The sequence below is a fragment of the Numida meleagris genome, chromosome Z (assembly GCF_002078875.1).
Source record: "Numida meleagris isolate 19003 breed g44 Domestic line chromosome Z, NumMel1.0, whole genome shotgun sequence".
NCBI lineage: Eukaryota > Metazoa > Chordata > Aves > Galliformes > Numididae > Numida > Numida meleagris.
The window spans coordinates 23,866,249-23,881,862 of record NC_034438.1 but is presented as its reverse complement, the minus strand read 5'-3'; the positions used below and the strand labels follow the sequence as shown (position 1 = coordinate 23,881,862).

At 44.2% G+C, this 15,614-nt stretch overlaps 1 protein-coding gene across 2 annotated transcripts; it reads left to right on the top strand.

The window, feature by feature from the left end:
- On the top strand, positions 5,171-6,795 carry S100Z (S100 calcium binding protein Z). Of its 2 annotated transcripts, none has more exons than XM_021381624.1 (2): positions 5,171-5,417; positions 6,640-6,795. In XM_021381624.1, the coding sequence occupies exons 1-2, from the start codon at positions 5,277-5,279 to the stop codon at positions 6,793-6,795; spliced, it is 297 nt and encodes a 98-aa protein (XP_021237299.1). In that variant the 5' UTR covers positions 5,171-5,276. The 2 variants fall into 2 exon arrangements, 1 of the variants encoding a protein (XP_021237299.1); XR_002433715.1 differs by lacking the exon at positions 5,171-5,417 and adding an exon at positions 5,958-6,095 and having other exon boundaries at positions 6,640-6,752.

Here is a 15,614-nt window from a genome sequence, read left to right as displayed (position 1 = left end):
GCACCACACCCTGCAAAGAGGGCTACCAATGGTTACACAGCACAAGCTGTACCTATCTGCAAAAACCTTGTGGAAGGAACTGGACACTGAAGTGAATTAGGGCAAAGGCTGCTGGGTGTTGATACAAGTATGAGTGAGTTGGTCAGAAACAGCATGTCGCAGGAGGGTGGGTTCCTCTTATCCGTCAGTGGATTTATCACAAGGGGTATTGCTATCTTGGCTTTGCTCAGAAGGTGATGTATCGTAACGTGAGCTAGCACAGCCAGCTGGAGCAGTGTGCATGTTCTCTGGTTACAGCAGGGAGAGCTGTGCTCTGGCCTTCTAACAGGGAGCCCTGCTGCTGTATGAGACAGAGCTGGCTCTGACTGCATGGCATTTTATGCTATTTTGATATCTTTCCTTGGTGTAGACAGGTGGTATTAAAGTAACAAATGGCTTGGCTGATAGATGACATAGTGGATACATCTGCTTCAGAGGCCTGAGAGGAAGAAAATATTGTATGGCCAGAATAGACTTCATAATTTCAGTTTAGGGTTAATGAAGGCTTTCTAGGCTATTTTCCAGGTAACAATAAATTCCTGTACAATCAACCATTACTTCCACTATGTAGTAATGAGTGATTGCTCACAGAGAAAAAGGTGGTTCATTTTCTAGGAGGAGGAGAAGGGGGTAGTGGGTGATGACCCGACTCCGCATCTCATGTGCAATGCTTCAGTTCCTGTCCCAAACAAGCATCATAAGAGAAATAACCACTATGGGAACAACCAGAGTTCAGTTGGCTAGACATTTCAAATGAAAAGTCATCAGTGCATTTGGAAAAGATATATACAGTCTTGTTCAGCATGGGACTCAGAAAAGAATGAGATCAGGGTAAACTTGAGTTGGGCAGCCCTTGAAGTGTAACCCGTCAGAAAAGATCTGTACAGAGTAAACCACCAAATTTAGGTGATAAAAGCTATTAGCAAGATCACAGAATAATAGAATCCTTAGAGTTGGAATAGACCTTTAAAGGTCATCTTCATCTAGTCCAACTCCCCTACAATGAACATGGACATCCACAGCTAGGTCAGGTGCTCAGAGCCTTGTCCAGCCTGGCCTTGAGTATCTCCAGGGACGGGACGTCCACCACATCTCTAGCTCTGCTATTCTGCTATCTGTGTGGTTACAGCAGATAAAAGTCTTGGAGATGTGAACCAGACCTGTTGAGAAGAGACTTATGCTTGATGAGATAAATCAGTCAACCAGCCAGATACGGAAACAGAACACAAATGAAAATGCTAACAATGCTAAAAATGTAAAAATGCTCAATATAACACAACATGAAATGTTGATTCAAACATAAGACTCTTATAAACTCTTTAGTCTATATAAATAAGATCTTTATTCTAATCTAGGTTACTTAATCTACTGTGAGCTTTTTACTGTACTGTTTATCTGTCCTTCTGAGTCTTGAAATGTTGCCTTTTGTTTCCAGTCACACCTTTTGCCACTTTGTGGGTACAACACTGATGCAGAACACATGCATCCCAAAAGTGGCATGAGTCTGGGAAAAATAAATAATCACGGGATGTGGGTGGGAGGCTGACTTATTTTTCCCAGCACAATAATTACTTGTGAGAAAATATTCCCCACATGTGTTCTGGCAAATGTTGAAAACCAGATGCCCTAAGTATGAGATTCTCCCACTAAAATTGAGCAGTATTTTATTGTGGCTTAGTCTTGTCGCTTTATAGGCTGCTCTGGCTTAAAAGCATCCTCTATTACATTGTCTCAAGAAGAGACCAAAGGGAAAATCACTGTGATCCCAGAAGCCAAAACCTGTCCTTCATGGCTGTGGAAGGGAAGGGCTGTTGACTTGTATCAAGGGCTTATCATTCATGAGGAACAGAGAACAGCATTAAGATTTTCTGCCTGAGGTCTGACTGCTCCATCCCCATGGAGAAGGGAAAGAGCAACCCTATAGAGACAATGTGTACCTCTACCTTTCTCCAACTAGAAGTGAAGGAATCACTCATAGCTGGTTTGGTCTTTTCTCAGATTTACACAGCAAGAAACAGCCTTCACTTCCCTCAGCAGCCTCCAGTGAAATCAGATGGATTACTCATTCTTTAAGGCTAGTGTCTATTAATGCTTAACCAAAGATGACAGAATTTAGTCCTATATAATATTTCTGACATGCCATGTGGAAAATCTGTCCTTCTGATTCTGACAGCCATTAATTTTGCAGTGTAGTCTTTAATATTTCAGTATGCACATTAATATCACTTTATTCATTAGGAGAAGGGCACAGCTGGAGCAGCCTGCAAGGGGCAAGCATGTGACATGAAGGAGACACAAAAACATGGAACTGCATTAGGTAAGTCGGGGAACTGGCTGCTTCCTGGTTTATTTTTGAGTTAGGCTGAAGAATGATGAGTATTTGAAGAGAATTTATAAAGTCAACGGAGTCATTTATTCTTGGTGGTGGTAGGTAGTACAAGAAGGGCCAGTGGCCATGTTTGCAACTTGGGATGTCCAGATTGAATATTACATCTTCCCTAGGGAGGTAATGCAGCACAACAAGAGTTAGCAAGACAAAGCCATGGCTAATCTGGTGACCATTCCACTTTGAGCAGATGGTGGTACAAGGCATGGGCAGCTTGGACATGAATGAAGAAGGCACCAATCTTATCCATGCCTCCAATCACTGCAATTCTGCTCCCTCTGTCAGCCATGTGTCTGCTCTGGTGCTGCTCCTGTGCTCACCCTGGTGGAAACCAGAGAGCAGGGGAGGATCAGTGCGGAAGTGGTGGTTACTAACACGTACTTGGTTCTTGCCCTGATATGGAAGTGCTCTTCTCAGGCCACAATGCCCTTAGTTATCTTCAGTGCCTACCAGATAGCATACCAAAAAATGATTGTCAGAGTTTTGGATGAAGAGTTCGAAACAGTGGATTGGCGATCATGAACTTTGAGTAGCTTCTGGGCCCTGCCCTCAGAGGAGCTGGGAGATCCCTGCAGTCACTGGAGCCACCAGTAGGATTTCACTAGCTGGGAAGGGAAGGGATAGCCAGAGCAAATGAATGGACATCTTAATAAACCACTTCAGTGCAGCTGCTCCTTGTGTAGATGTAAACCTCCAGTGTGGGATAGAGAGTTCCTTACACAATTAGCTGGAGTGAAAGTAGCTATTGAAAGAGACAACACAGATTGTATCACTGTGTAAATTATTGAGCTGATGTTCTGGAGACAACAGAGAAAGCCCTTCTTTCTTCTGTCCTGAGGATGGCAGCTCTGAAAGACTATACGAGCTGCTTGAAAGTTGTACCTCCTGTAGACTCTGCTTAAATAATTAATTTGCAATATTCATAAGCCAGAAGATATGTTTAATACATAGAAAAACAGGAGCATTTTATACATATGTGTTGACTCAGCTACATTTTTTTTCTGGTTGTGGGTGAAGATGCTGTTGAATAAATAACAACAACAAAAAAGTTGTTTTACTGTTTATTTGAGTAATATTTCTGAACAGTAGTTGTCAGCATTAGTGAATCACGGCCCCTCATGGCTGTAGATGCATAAGGAACAGTCTCCCTCAGTATGTTTTTTCTTAGCATCTGCAGTGGCGCAGTGCATGCCCAGTCTGTGAGCAGCAGAACAGCACTGCAGCTGATATCACAAGCGTCCCTCACCACATACAGAAGGTGAACTCTTCCCCAGCACTCAGGTTTTCCCCTGGTTTCAGGGGGTGGTAGGTTCTTCTTGTTATAGGTCAGTTTCCTCATTTCCTCCAGAGGACTTGAGTACTATGGCAAGAACTTTGTCTGCCAAGAGCCAATTATTTAGGCTTACTGAGATACCTGGCAGTAAAGATAAATGTCTCTAAGGGTTTGGTGCAAACTCAACTACAAACCTACGTTTGGTGCTGAAGTATCCTTGACGATGGGCTGCCAGTGCCCAGGCATTTAGGCCCTCTGCTGTAGAAGTGTGGAAAGATCAGAAAGGTGTTTTTGAAAATATAATACATTTCTTTATATGGACTTACATTTATTGTTTGCATTTTCTAATTTTTACCTTCTGGCATGCATATCCACTCGATATGCATTTTTGCAACAGGTTAAATGATAAAAAATAATCTTGAGTGTTCCACACACAGCCCTGTGTGCTGCCTGGTGAATATTTAAGTGGCCTATCTAGAGCATGCACTTTTACTGCATACAGTAGGCAAATGCAAAGGGAAACAGAAGACGTGTCCTTGTGACAATTATACGTCTGTCCCTATACGTGTAATCCACCCTCTCAGCCTGATAAACAAGAGCCTGTGTGTGGGTTTTGAACAGAAGGTGACCATCACTTTCTGATCTGAGCACTTCTCTTCAAACGCTTCACCTCGTCTGTAAAGCAGGTAAGTCTTGGTCTTTGCACAGTAATATTGTTAATGACTCCAGTCTTACTTTGAATTTCATTCTGCCTTTTTAAGCTCTCTCCTGGGGCTTAATCAGAACAATATTTTCCTTTCACCTTATTTCTATTTTTCAGGGTTTTTATTTTAAGTCAGTTACTCACTAATGAATTACATTTCTTCTTTCTTCAGTTTTAATGGTGCTTCCCTTTCTTTTTTTCTCACTGCATGCTTGATGAAGCAAGCCCTCTAGCTTATATTTGCTTATTCCAAGTAATTTACAGAGATGAAAGAAGAAACATCCCAAACCAGTAACAAATGAAGCAAAAGCTGATGCTTCTACCACTGCACCTTTTTATCATCAGTGACTTTCCTCCAGCCACCTTAGAAATGTCAGGGGTATCCTGTATAAGTGCATGTCTCCTTCAGCCAGTGCTTTCTGTTGATCCCAATTTCTTGTGGAAACTTCTGAATGAGCAGTGTGGTGCCTTCATTGTGCTTGCATTTTCAGCCATGGGTGCAAGATGTTTCTTTTTGTAGCAAGTGGATGTGCAGTAGAACACTATCTTAAATAAGGGCTTTCCTTTCTGTGAACCTTGTAGAGGTAAATGCTAATGAATTCAGGACAATGTTTTATTTTCATAGAATCAGAGAATGGCTTGGGTTGGAAGTGACTTCGATTTCATCTAGTTCCAGTCCCCAGTTTTATTTTTTAATAACATAGCCTTGTTCACACACACTTGCCAGGATGGATCAGCTGAAGACTCATTTTCTCGGTGCTGGTAACAATGCCCATCCCCAGCTAGCTCCCATCCCTTCTCCAGGACAGGACTTTGGTTCTTCTGCCACATTGCTGACTCTGGGTTTTTCCCCCACAGCTCTCCCGCTCACTGTCATGTCCACTCCGCTGGAGGATGCCATGAACACCTTCATCAGGATTTTTCATCACTACTCTGGCAAAGAAGGTGACAGATACAAGCTGAGCAAAAGAGAACTCAAGGAACTCCTCACCAGGGAGCTCACTGACTTCCTTTCTGTAAGATGCAGCTCCTGATTCTCTTGAGTTTCTGTTTCTCAGGTGGGATAAGCAGCTACCAAAGTGTTCAGGAACAGCATCTCCTTACACTGAGCACATCCTGCCACTGCCTCTCAGATGACAGCTGTCATTGCAGAGATGGAGATGGGGAGATGAGATCAGATATCCCATTTGAAAAGTGTGTTTTCAAAGAGTGGTCAGGCCCCACTGCCCTGCATGTGCCACAAGCTGGGCCCTCTGCACCTCGCTTACTGTGCTTTTGGACAGAAGGGACACAGGCAGCTAAAACCACTAGAAAAATTGATGCTAGATCAGGTTTTAATCACTTTTTTTTTTCAGTAATAAGGCAGAATACGTCCTTCAAAGAATCAATTCCAGCAACTAGCTCTCAGCAGACAAGAAAGCAGTTTGCATACCATGGTCACGTAGTGTGGGATCCAAGGGCTGTCATATCCCCAGGGGCTTATTACTGCATCATAGACAGCTGTTACACAGCTTTGTGGGAAGCTGCAAACAATACAGCTGCTTGTCTGCCCTGCAGAGAGATACTAAGAAAACCTCCCAGCAATCAGCTTTTCATATGAACATCTTTACACATTTGTTATGTTCTTCATTATGCAGCACTGATGCTTTGTGGAATGACTTGATTCATAACTGTTTTTCGGTATCCTCTGAATTGTAAGTATTCTTGTGGAACCCATCACCATCAACAGGATTTTTTTATACCTTGTATCCATTTCCTTGAATGGGATTTTCTTTTAATCCTGGCTGCTGATTTACTATTATGAGACTGACTGCCCTGAATAGGATCTGCTCTTTGTTAAGTAGACCTTCTGAATGTGATCAGTGGAGGTATAATACAACCACTTATGAACAACATGTTTTTTAGGTGAGATGTAGAGAAATCCGCATTACAGATCAGACTTGTCATAGTAAGTCAGTGCTCAGCAGCTCCTCAAATCTGTTTGATCCATTTCTGTACCCATTTTGTACCTGTATTTCTCCAAAGAGCTGCACAATCTCCAGTTTCTGTTACTGTGCACCTTTGGGACTCCAGATCTGTGTTTGTAATGTTACGGCTCATGGTATGTTAGTATTCAGGTGCATATTTCACTCACTCCTTTATTTAATAGCACCTGGGCTGTGACGTACTATCTGGTGTGCTGTAATTATGCACTCAAGATCTACACAGCTAAATCACTTTTTTTTTTTCTCTCTTCAGGGACAAAATGATCCTCATCTTGTTGATAAGATTATGAATGATCTGGATTCCAATAAAGACAATGAAGTGGATTTTAATGAATTTATGACTCTGGTTGCAACTCTGACTGTGGCTTGTAATGATTTCTTTGAAGAACAGCTAGAAGAAGGATTTTAATGATGCTGGATACAATCAGTCTTCTGGTCACAAATGCAGTGAACCATGCCTAGTTAGGTAGTGCTCATCAGCATTTGGTGAACAGAAACCATCATCACTCCAATTGCTACTGCTGTAAGACTCTTGCGGACCAGATCAGCAGTTGGTGTAAGCTGGACCAAAGGCAGCTTACACTACCTGAGGTCTGGCTGTTAGTATTTTCAGCCTTTGCACTGCTGTAATACATCTTCGTCAGTTCCCCGGTCCAGGCTTGGGGTGGCAGATTGTTTGGCAGGAGTTAAGACTTCTATTTCATAACTGTCGGTGGGATATAAAAGGAACGCTAATGTTACTTACACAGCTTCTGAACTGGAAAATCTGGAATGAGTTGTAAAACTTGCAATTGAGTTTTCAGTCCCTCTGCAACGGGCATCTTTCTGCAGGTCACAAAAATCTGTTTGTTTCTTAACCAGTTCTGCTCATTCTAAGCTGCTTGTTGGATGCTGCTCTGTACTCCCTGCACTCTTGTAATTCAGATATGGCCACAGATGCCTTCCTCCACCCAAGCAGATGGCACTGTGTGCCATGGCTATGGGTTCATTTTGCCCACCTCCCCTGCTTCCATTCTCTTGTGTGGGCATTACTGCATCTCAGCAGTCCACTCAGCACAAATTAGTTTGTTCATATGATAAATTATTCAAATGCATAGGGGATTTAGTCAGCAAACTGCTCTGAATGCTGATGGAAGAACCAGGTCTTTAGGGGAAATGTAAATGCCTGCTGCCTTCACTATTCTGGCACCCTTAAGACAGGGCTTTTAGAGAACTGCTTGTGGAGAATGTCATGATGAGATCCCAGGGTACAGCTTCATCATGTGAGTCATCTGACGGAGCAATGATTTCATCTCACACAGATTCAAAGCCCTGTACGAATGCGGCGCAGAATGGGGCAGTGGAACACCGTGGCCAGGCGTGGAGGGAGAAGGACGATCCGTTTCAGTGCTAATCTGTCCACAGACTGAAATATGTGTATGATCTAAACTCCTGCTTAAACATACTTCCAAACCTCTGCAGTACTCAGCAGCAGGTTGTCACGCTTTTGCCTTGCATGAGAGCTCTCTATTCATTGTTGTTTTGCTGGTATTTCAAACTGTAATAAAAGGTGTTTGAACTAAGTGAAAATGTTCTGTTTGTGCAAGTGGTGAAAAAAGAGTAACCCTCAATGAAGATGTGCCCTACTAGGTGATATCCCCAGGTTCCTGGACAGCACTCAGTAAAGACTGTAATATTTGTATAAAATTAATTATATATTTTAATGTGATGCAATTTGTTGTAAGAAAAGGATTCTGTTAGGTCTAGCAAATATATCAAGGGGTGGACATCATCCCAGAAATAGGCCACCAGCAGATGGTGTTATCCTGGAAAAAAAAGAAAAGTTTGGCAGAGCCAGGGCACACTGCCTCTTTAACTCACCAGTGATGGAAGTTGTTTAGGATTCACAGGAGATCTCATACAGGCATGCTGCAAAACATACTAGACTGAAAGCAGTTGCACAACTTTTTGCCCCCTCTGATGTCATGCACTTTAATACCACTGCAGTTCTTGGACCAGGGAAACAGAAGGATCAGCCAGAAAGACTGCCTTTATGGTCTTCTGTGGATCCTGTAGACTGTTCCTGGTTTCCCAGAGTTTCCCCTTTCTCTGTGGGAAGGGAGGGAAGAGCAATCTAAACCTTCAGCCCAAGGCTACAAGGAGCCAGATTTTCTCAGTGAGGGCTCTTCTTTCTGCTACAGCTTCTGAGCAAGTGCTCTTTTGGAAACAAGCTCCAGCTAGTCTGTAAACAACCTGCCCACCCTGGTGGGACCGTGGATGCTCAGCAGCTCGTGCGTTCAGCAGAGCTGTGGAAAGTCACAGCTGCCGGTGGCACACTGCTGGGGTCACGCAGGGGGATGCTCAACGGAGCCACCTCCTCAACTGAGCTAACTGGGACTGAGTGCAGCCTGGCTCCTCTGAAGAAAGGGCTTGCACTCCTGTTGGCCCCTCTCCACCAGTGGCTCATTCCTCTGCCTTTCCTCCACTACCCGTGCCAATCACTTCTGCATTTGCAGACACCACTTCCGTGGGAGATACATGAAATCTTTCTCTTCTGGGGAAGATCACCTGGAAGTTTTTAACAGCCTTAGAACCAGAAGAAAAGGCAGTAAGCAATCCTCTTTTCTGCAAGAAAGCTTTAGGATAAAGAACTGCATTGCAGCCACCCACACTGGACATGCAGTGTGGTATTTGCATTGCCAGCCTTGCTACAGCTGCTTTACCCTGCAGATGTACTTTTAACTGCTCTTAAAAGGAGAGATATCTTCTATGAATACGACGCCATTATTTTTTTCTTATTGCTTACTGACACTTTTCTTGCTGACTTCAAGTTTGCATCCAGGAGCCCCCTTAAAGCTCTGCTCCACAAAGTGGAGGCTTGCTGTGTGGATTTCTCCAAAGTCCCTCAGCTTTAGGAAAGATGTCTTGTTTCAGGCATTTTTTTCATTTGTGTTATCAGGCTGTCTGAAAAATCAATAGAAAAATGAACACTGCAGTATGGCCTGGTCTTTTCAAGTAACATTCAAGACCAATAAACATGATCTTTTCAAGCTATTGTGAAATTGTTTTGCCTGACACTCAAAAAGCTGATTTTGAGAAGACAAATTGCATTACCCTGAAAGCCTCAACCATTGCCATTTGCTTTTATTTAAGTTCAAAGGATACGTGAAGTGGCGCTGAAACCCGGTACACAAAGTTTGAGAAAGTACTGGTAATTAAGCGTATATAACATCTCTGAATGTTGTACCCTGTTGCTGATCTTGAAGCACTGCTTGTGACATCACTGTCATGAGGCACAGTCCCTCCAGGCTCTAACTTATCAGCCAGGTCAGTTGGAAGGCAACACTTTCTCTTTGCAGCTGTCCAGAAGTTATCCAGACCAATGGGATAATCCTATCAAATCATAGAATGGCTTAGGTCGGAGGGGACCTCAAAGATCATCTAGTTCCAACCCCTGCCATGGGCAAGGTGGGTAGCAACCCACCAGCTCAGGCTGCCCAGGGCCCCATCCAGCCTGGCCTTGAACACCTCCAGAGGAGGAGCATCCACAGCTTCTCCAGGCAGCCTGTGCCAGTGCCTCACCACCCTCTAAGTAAAAAGTTTCTTCCAAACATCCAAGCTAAATTCCCCTTCCCTTTTAGTTTAAAAACATTCTCCCTTGTCCTGCCACTAGCAGACCATGTAAAAAGTCAGTCCCCCTCCTGCATGTGCCTTCGCATTTCTTCCAGGAGGATCTGCTCCATGATGTTTCCAGGCACAGAGATGAAGCTCACTAGCCTGTAGTTCCTTGCGTCTTCCTTTCTCTCTTTCTTGAATATGGGAGTGATATTTTTTTTCCAGTCAATGGGGACTTCCCTTGACAGCCGTGACTTTTCAAATATGATGGAGAGCATCTCAGAAACCACATCAGCCAGCTCCTTCAGAACCCTGACGTGCATACTGTCTGACCTCACAGACTTGTACACATTCAGCCTCATCAGGCAGTCCTGGACTTGCTCCACTCTTGCACTGGGAGGGATTTTGCTCCCCCAGCCCCTGCTTAGAACTTCAGGAACATGAGAGGTGTGGGAATCCTGTCTCCCACTGAAGAGTGAGGCAAAGAACTCGTTAAGTACCTCAGCCTTCTCCATGTTTCAGGAGGCCAGCCCTCCATTTTCATTTATCAGAGAGGGTACACCCCCCTTTGTCGGTCTATTCTGCCCAGTGTATCTAATTAACCTCTTCTCATTTTTTTACATCTCTCACCAAGTTTAATTCCATCTGCATCCTGGCTTCCCTGATCCCATCCCTGCACATCCAGACAGTATCTCTATGTTCTCCCCAGGCCACCTTCCCCACTTCCACTGCTTATACTTTTCCCTTTTTTTCTGCTCAGCCTGACTAGCAGGACCTTGCTCAGCCATGCTGGTTTCCTGCCTTGTCTGCCCAATTTCTTATTCTGGGGGATGGAGAGCTCTTGTGCTCTCAGAAAGCCATCCTTAATGAGCTGCCAGCTCTGTCTTGTTCTTTTGTCCTTAAGGACAGTTTCCCAGTAAATCTCATCCATTAATCTCTTAAACAGCCTGAAGTTCACTCTCCTGAAGTTCGGGGTCCTGACTCCCACTGTTTACCAGACTCATATTCCTCGAGATCATGAACTCAGCCAGGACATGGTCACTACAACCAAGAGTGCCTCCAATCTTAACCTCTTTAACAAGCTCCTCCACACTGGAGAGCACCAGGTCCTGCAGCACTTCACCTTTGGTCGATCTGTCCAGTACTTGAACCAGAAAGTTGTCATCAATTGATTCCAGGAGTCTCCTGAATCACTTTCAGCCTGTCATGTTGTTTCCCCAGCACATGAGTGGTTGAAATCCCTCAACAAGATGAGAGACTGTAAGTGCAATGCCTTTTGTAGCAAGAAGGCTTCACCTACAGTCTCCCCTTGATCACGTGGCCTGTAGTAGAACCCAGCTACCAGATGTCCATTATTGGTCCAGTCCCTAATCTTAATCCATAGGCTCTCGACCTGTTCATTACTGTTTCTTAGAGGCAGCTCCTCACAGTGTATCCACTTCTTAACACAGAGAGCAAATCTCCTGACCCTCCTACCTTGCCTACCCCTTCTGTAAAGCTTAAAGATCTCAGTGGTGGTATTACAGTCACGAGAGTCATCCCACCATGTTTCTGTGATAGCAGTAAGATCGTAGTTCTCCAATTGCACCACAGTTTCCAGTTCCCCCTGCCTATTTCCCACACTGTGTGCTTTGGTATAGAAGAGCTTCAGCTGGGCTTTCATCTGCATTACCTTCTTAAAGGAGCCCTCCAAAAAACCTCTGGGACTAATCTGAGGTTTTCCTCTGCTGCTTCCTAAAGCAACAGTGTTCCCTGACCCTTCTCTGTTATTCAGAAGTACATCATCATCATACAACATCTGTTTCTGATCATAAAGGTAAGAAAAAAAAAAGCAGCCTAGGATTGTGAGAAGGGAAGATGGCATGCACAGCTGTTTGGTCTGGGAAATCTGGATAGGGCTGCCTTTCAAATTCTGGTGTGTAACTTCTTGCTCTTGGCAACCCTACACATAGGCTAGCAAACTCCCTTGTCTGTCAGCATGGTATCTGCTTCTTACAGATGTGCGTGTACACTTTCCCCTTGGGAAAGCAGCTCTTTCCTCCTGTGTCAAGGGCTCCCAGATCTCTCCCAGTGCCAAAAGCACTGCTGTGGGTCTGTAGCCACAGCAGCAGTTGGGGGTCTGTGCAGAGCATGGGGGACAGACTGCATTGTCTCAAAACCCAGTGCACATACCTCAGTGAAGCATGGTCCAGTAGTGTGCCATGCAGATGGGGATTCATGCTCTGGTGTGGGCATGCCAGAGCTTGGTCTGCTGCTCCAATGTCAGAGCCCCTTCCCACCATGAGCATATGGTGGGAGCATATCCCAGCCTACAGCAGAACATGGCCAGAAGCAGAATTCCTGGCCATAGCCCCAGTCCACAGTCCCAGCCTGGCACCATGCAGAAAGCATTCAGCTCCCCTCAGATTCCCACCCAGAGAACATGGGTAAAAGATCACACTCAAGACTTGCCTCTGAAATCAGACTGATCTATATAAAGGTTTTTGACTGGCAGGAAGATTTGTTAGGCTGTGATGTGACGTCATGTGCATGTCTAATGAGTGGCTTGATTGACAGACCAACAATTAAGACACGTATCTTCAAGGATAATTAAGTCTGTTGAGTGACACTGTACTACTTGAAGAAAAAAGGGGTCACATTTTCAATCTTATCTTTCTTTTGCCACATGATATTGCCTGAGAGAGAATATTCTGTTTATGATCTGGTAATCTTTTTTTTTTAAGCTAGAACATTTCCATCTATGTCCTTTCCTCTAAGTTGGGTTACACATCCTTGGATAGCCATCAGACAGAGCAGATGAACAAACTTCTGCAGATACATTAGAGAAGAAAGAAGTCTTTTTAAGTACCAAATTCCGGCCACCCACAATCAGTTGTGAAAGAGGGGCAGCTCCCAAGGAAGAGAGCTGCAGCTGCATCCACTTGTTTTGCCCTAGCAAGAAGATTCTCAGCTGATGTAAAACAGCAAAGCCTACTGCACTTGCTAGCATAATTTTGCAGCAGCTGAGGACATGCACTTATGACTTCAAATTAGCCTTCAATCGAAAGTTGTGCTTCTGTTAGCTGCTTGGCTAAATAAGGACACGTCTGTAAAACTGCAAATGTTGCAAGAAGGCAGCTGAGGGAAAACAGGAGCGGCTGTTGCTCAGATTGCAGATACTTAGAGGGCAAGTAGGCATAAAATGTTCCTGTGGTATGCCTGCTTTAAATTCCAGGCTGTCCTTATAGGTCCTGGTTGACTTCATGGGCTGCAGAGCAAATTGTCACAGCATAGCCCTCCACCTACCTGTGGAGTCTGCTTTAAATCCCCTTGAGTTAGGATGACTCTATGCTCACATCTGTTGCATGGACCCAGAAAAATGCATTGTGGAAGTGTGGGATACAGCTATGGCAAGAAGAACCTGTGTACAGGACAAGCTGCAAGCAGCTGAAGAGCAGCTGAACAACCTGGACCATTAAATAAGGCTGTGCTCTGGGAACTGAAAAAATAACAAAAAACTGAGAATACTGCAGAAAGATGCATTTTCCCCACCTCTGGCTGTGGACATGGAGTGGCAGTAGCAAATATGTCCGTAAGTTGAGCAAAGTGTGGCTGGAGGAGATGCAGGGCAGAAGAGCTCAGCCTTGTTAAACAATTAGTGCATTGACTAAGTGAAACTAAAGGTTTTTTTGCATTTGTATCAGTGACCTATTCTGTAGTTGTCACTCAGATAAAATTTTTGGTATCCCAGCAAAAAGATTAATGGAAAGCAAATCATCAGTCTTTGAAAGCCAAGTCTGAGTTCTGCTTGCAGTGAAAAAACAGGTTGGCAGACCTGAGGTGAAGGATGGTTGTGAAACTTTTATCAAATTTTAAAATATCTCCAGGCTTCTGGAGGTCAAAGAATGCTGACCAGGTGATCAAAAAGTCATGTAGAATTATAGAACGTTTAGGTTGGAAGGGACCTTAAAGACTATCAAACTCCTGCCACAGGCAGGGTTGCCATCCATCAGATCAGGCTGCCCAGGGCCCCATCCTCCCTCGCCTTGACACCTGTAGGGATGGGGCATCCACAGCTTCTCTGGGCAACCTGTGCGAGCACCTCACCACCCTCTGAATAAAAAGTTTCTTCCTAATATCCAACCTAAATATCCCTTCTTTTAGTTTAAAAATCATTGCCCCTTGTCTTACTGCAATCAAACTGTGTAAAAAGTCAGTCCCCTTCCTGCTTATCCCCTCCTTCAAGTACTGGAAGGCCACAATGAGGTCTCCCCAGAGCCTTCTCTTCTCCAGGCTGAACAAGCCCAGTTCCCTCAACCTTTCCTCATAGGAGAGGTGCTCCAGCCCTCTGATCATCTTGGTGGCCCTCCTCTGTTCCTGCTCCAGCAGCTCCACCTCCTTCCTGCACTGGGGGCCCCAGGCCTGGACGCAGTACTCCAGATGGGGCCTCACAAGAGCAGAGCAGAGGGGGGCAATCCCCTCCCTCTCCCTGCTGGCCACTCCTCTTTTGATGCAGCCCAGCCCTTCAGTGTTTGTTTTTTCACATTGACAGAAGACATTTCAGTACTTTCTACTGGGTGAAGGAATCACATACTTGTGACAAAGGGCCAAGCAGTAGGAGCAGTTGTGAGAATAAATACATCATTGTGCTGGGCACACTGGCATCTCTTATCTGGCTCATATTCACTAATTGAACTGTGTTGCACTCCACCATTTTACTGAGATGGACCGTCACCTTAATATGTACGACTGCTGGAGCCTATCATGTTGAATCATGCCTTCTTCTCTGGGTGAGACAGACTCAGCCAAGGAGACAGCCACTTCATCTGAGAAGTATTCATCCTTGAATAGGAAAAATATCTTGTGATATCACATTTTGAAGGGGGCTTTGTCAGGAAGTTTGTTCTTCACACTGATTCCCTTCTAACAAATTTTGGAATGTGGCATGTGAAGTACTAAGATATTTTAATACATCTGACAATGGAAAGAAAATATGTAGGGAGTTTTTGGGAATGCAGCTTGTTATTTCTGTCTTTGCTGTGTGGGTGATAATGATGAGATATGGGCAGCAGGAATTCTCACATGGGTACTTCCCTGCTCTGCCCGCTGACCTGATGGAGATCTCAGAGCTCAGTTTGAGCTTCACATGTCTCTTTTTCCATCTCCATGAAGTAAAGATAACTGCTACAAGGAGTTCATGGTTATTACCTGTAAACTCTTCAGTGCTCTGTAAGAACTCAACGCTCTGTAAAAATGAGAGAACACCACAGTGTTTATCAGGACATGTAATACAAGATTTATTTTTTAATTTTTTTCTCTGCCAAAGAAAAGTGGAGGAGTCATTTTTTTTTTCTTCACCTTTTTTCTATTTCTTTTTCTCCTTTTTCGTTTCTTTCCTTTTTTCTTTTCTTGTCTTCTCTTCCTCTTCTCCTCTTCCTCTTCTTCCTCCTCTTCCTCTTCTTCTTCTTCCTCCTCTTCCTCTTCTTCTTCTTCCTCCTCTTCCTCTTCTTCTTCTTCCTCCTCTTCCTCTTCTTCTTCTTCTTCCTCTTCCTCTTCTTCTTCTTCCTCTTCTTCCTCTTCCTCTTCTTCCTCTTCCTCTTCTCCCTCTTCTCTTCTCCCTCTTCTCTTCTTCCTCTTCCTCTTCTTCCTCTTCCT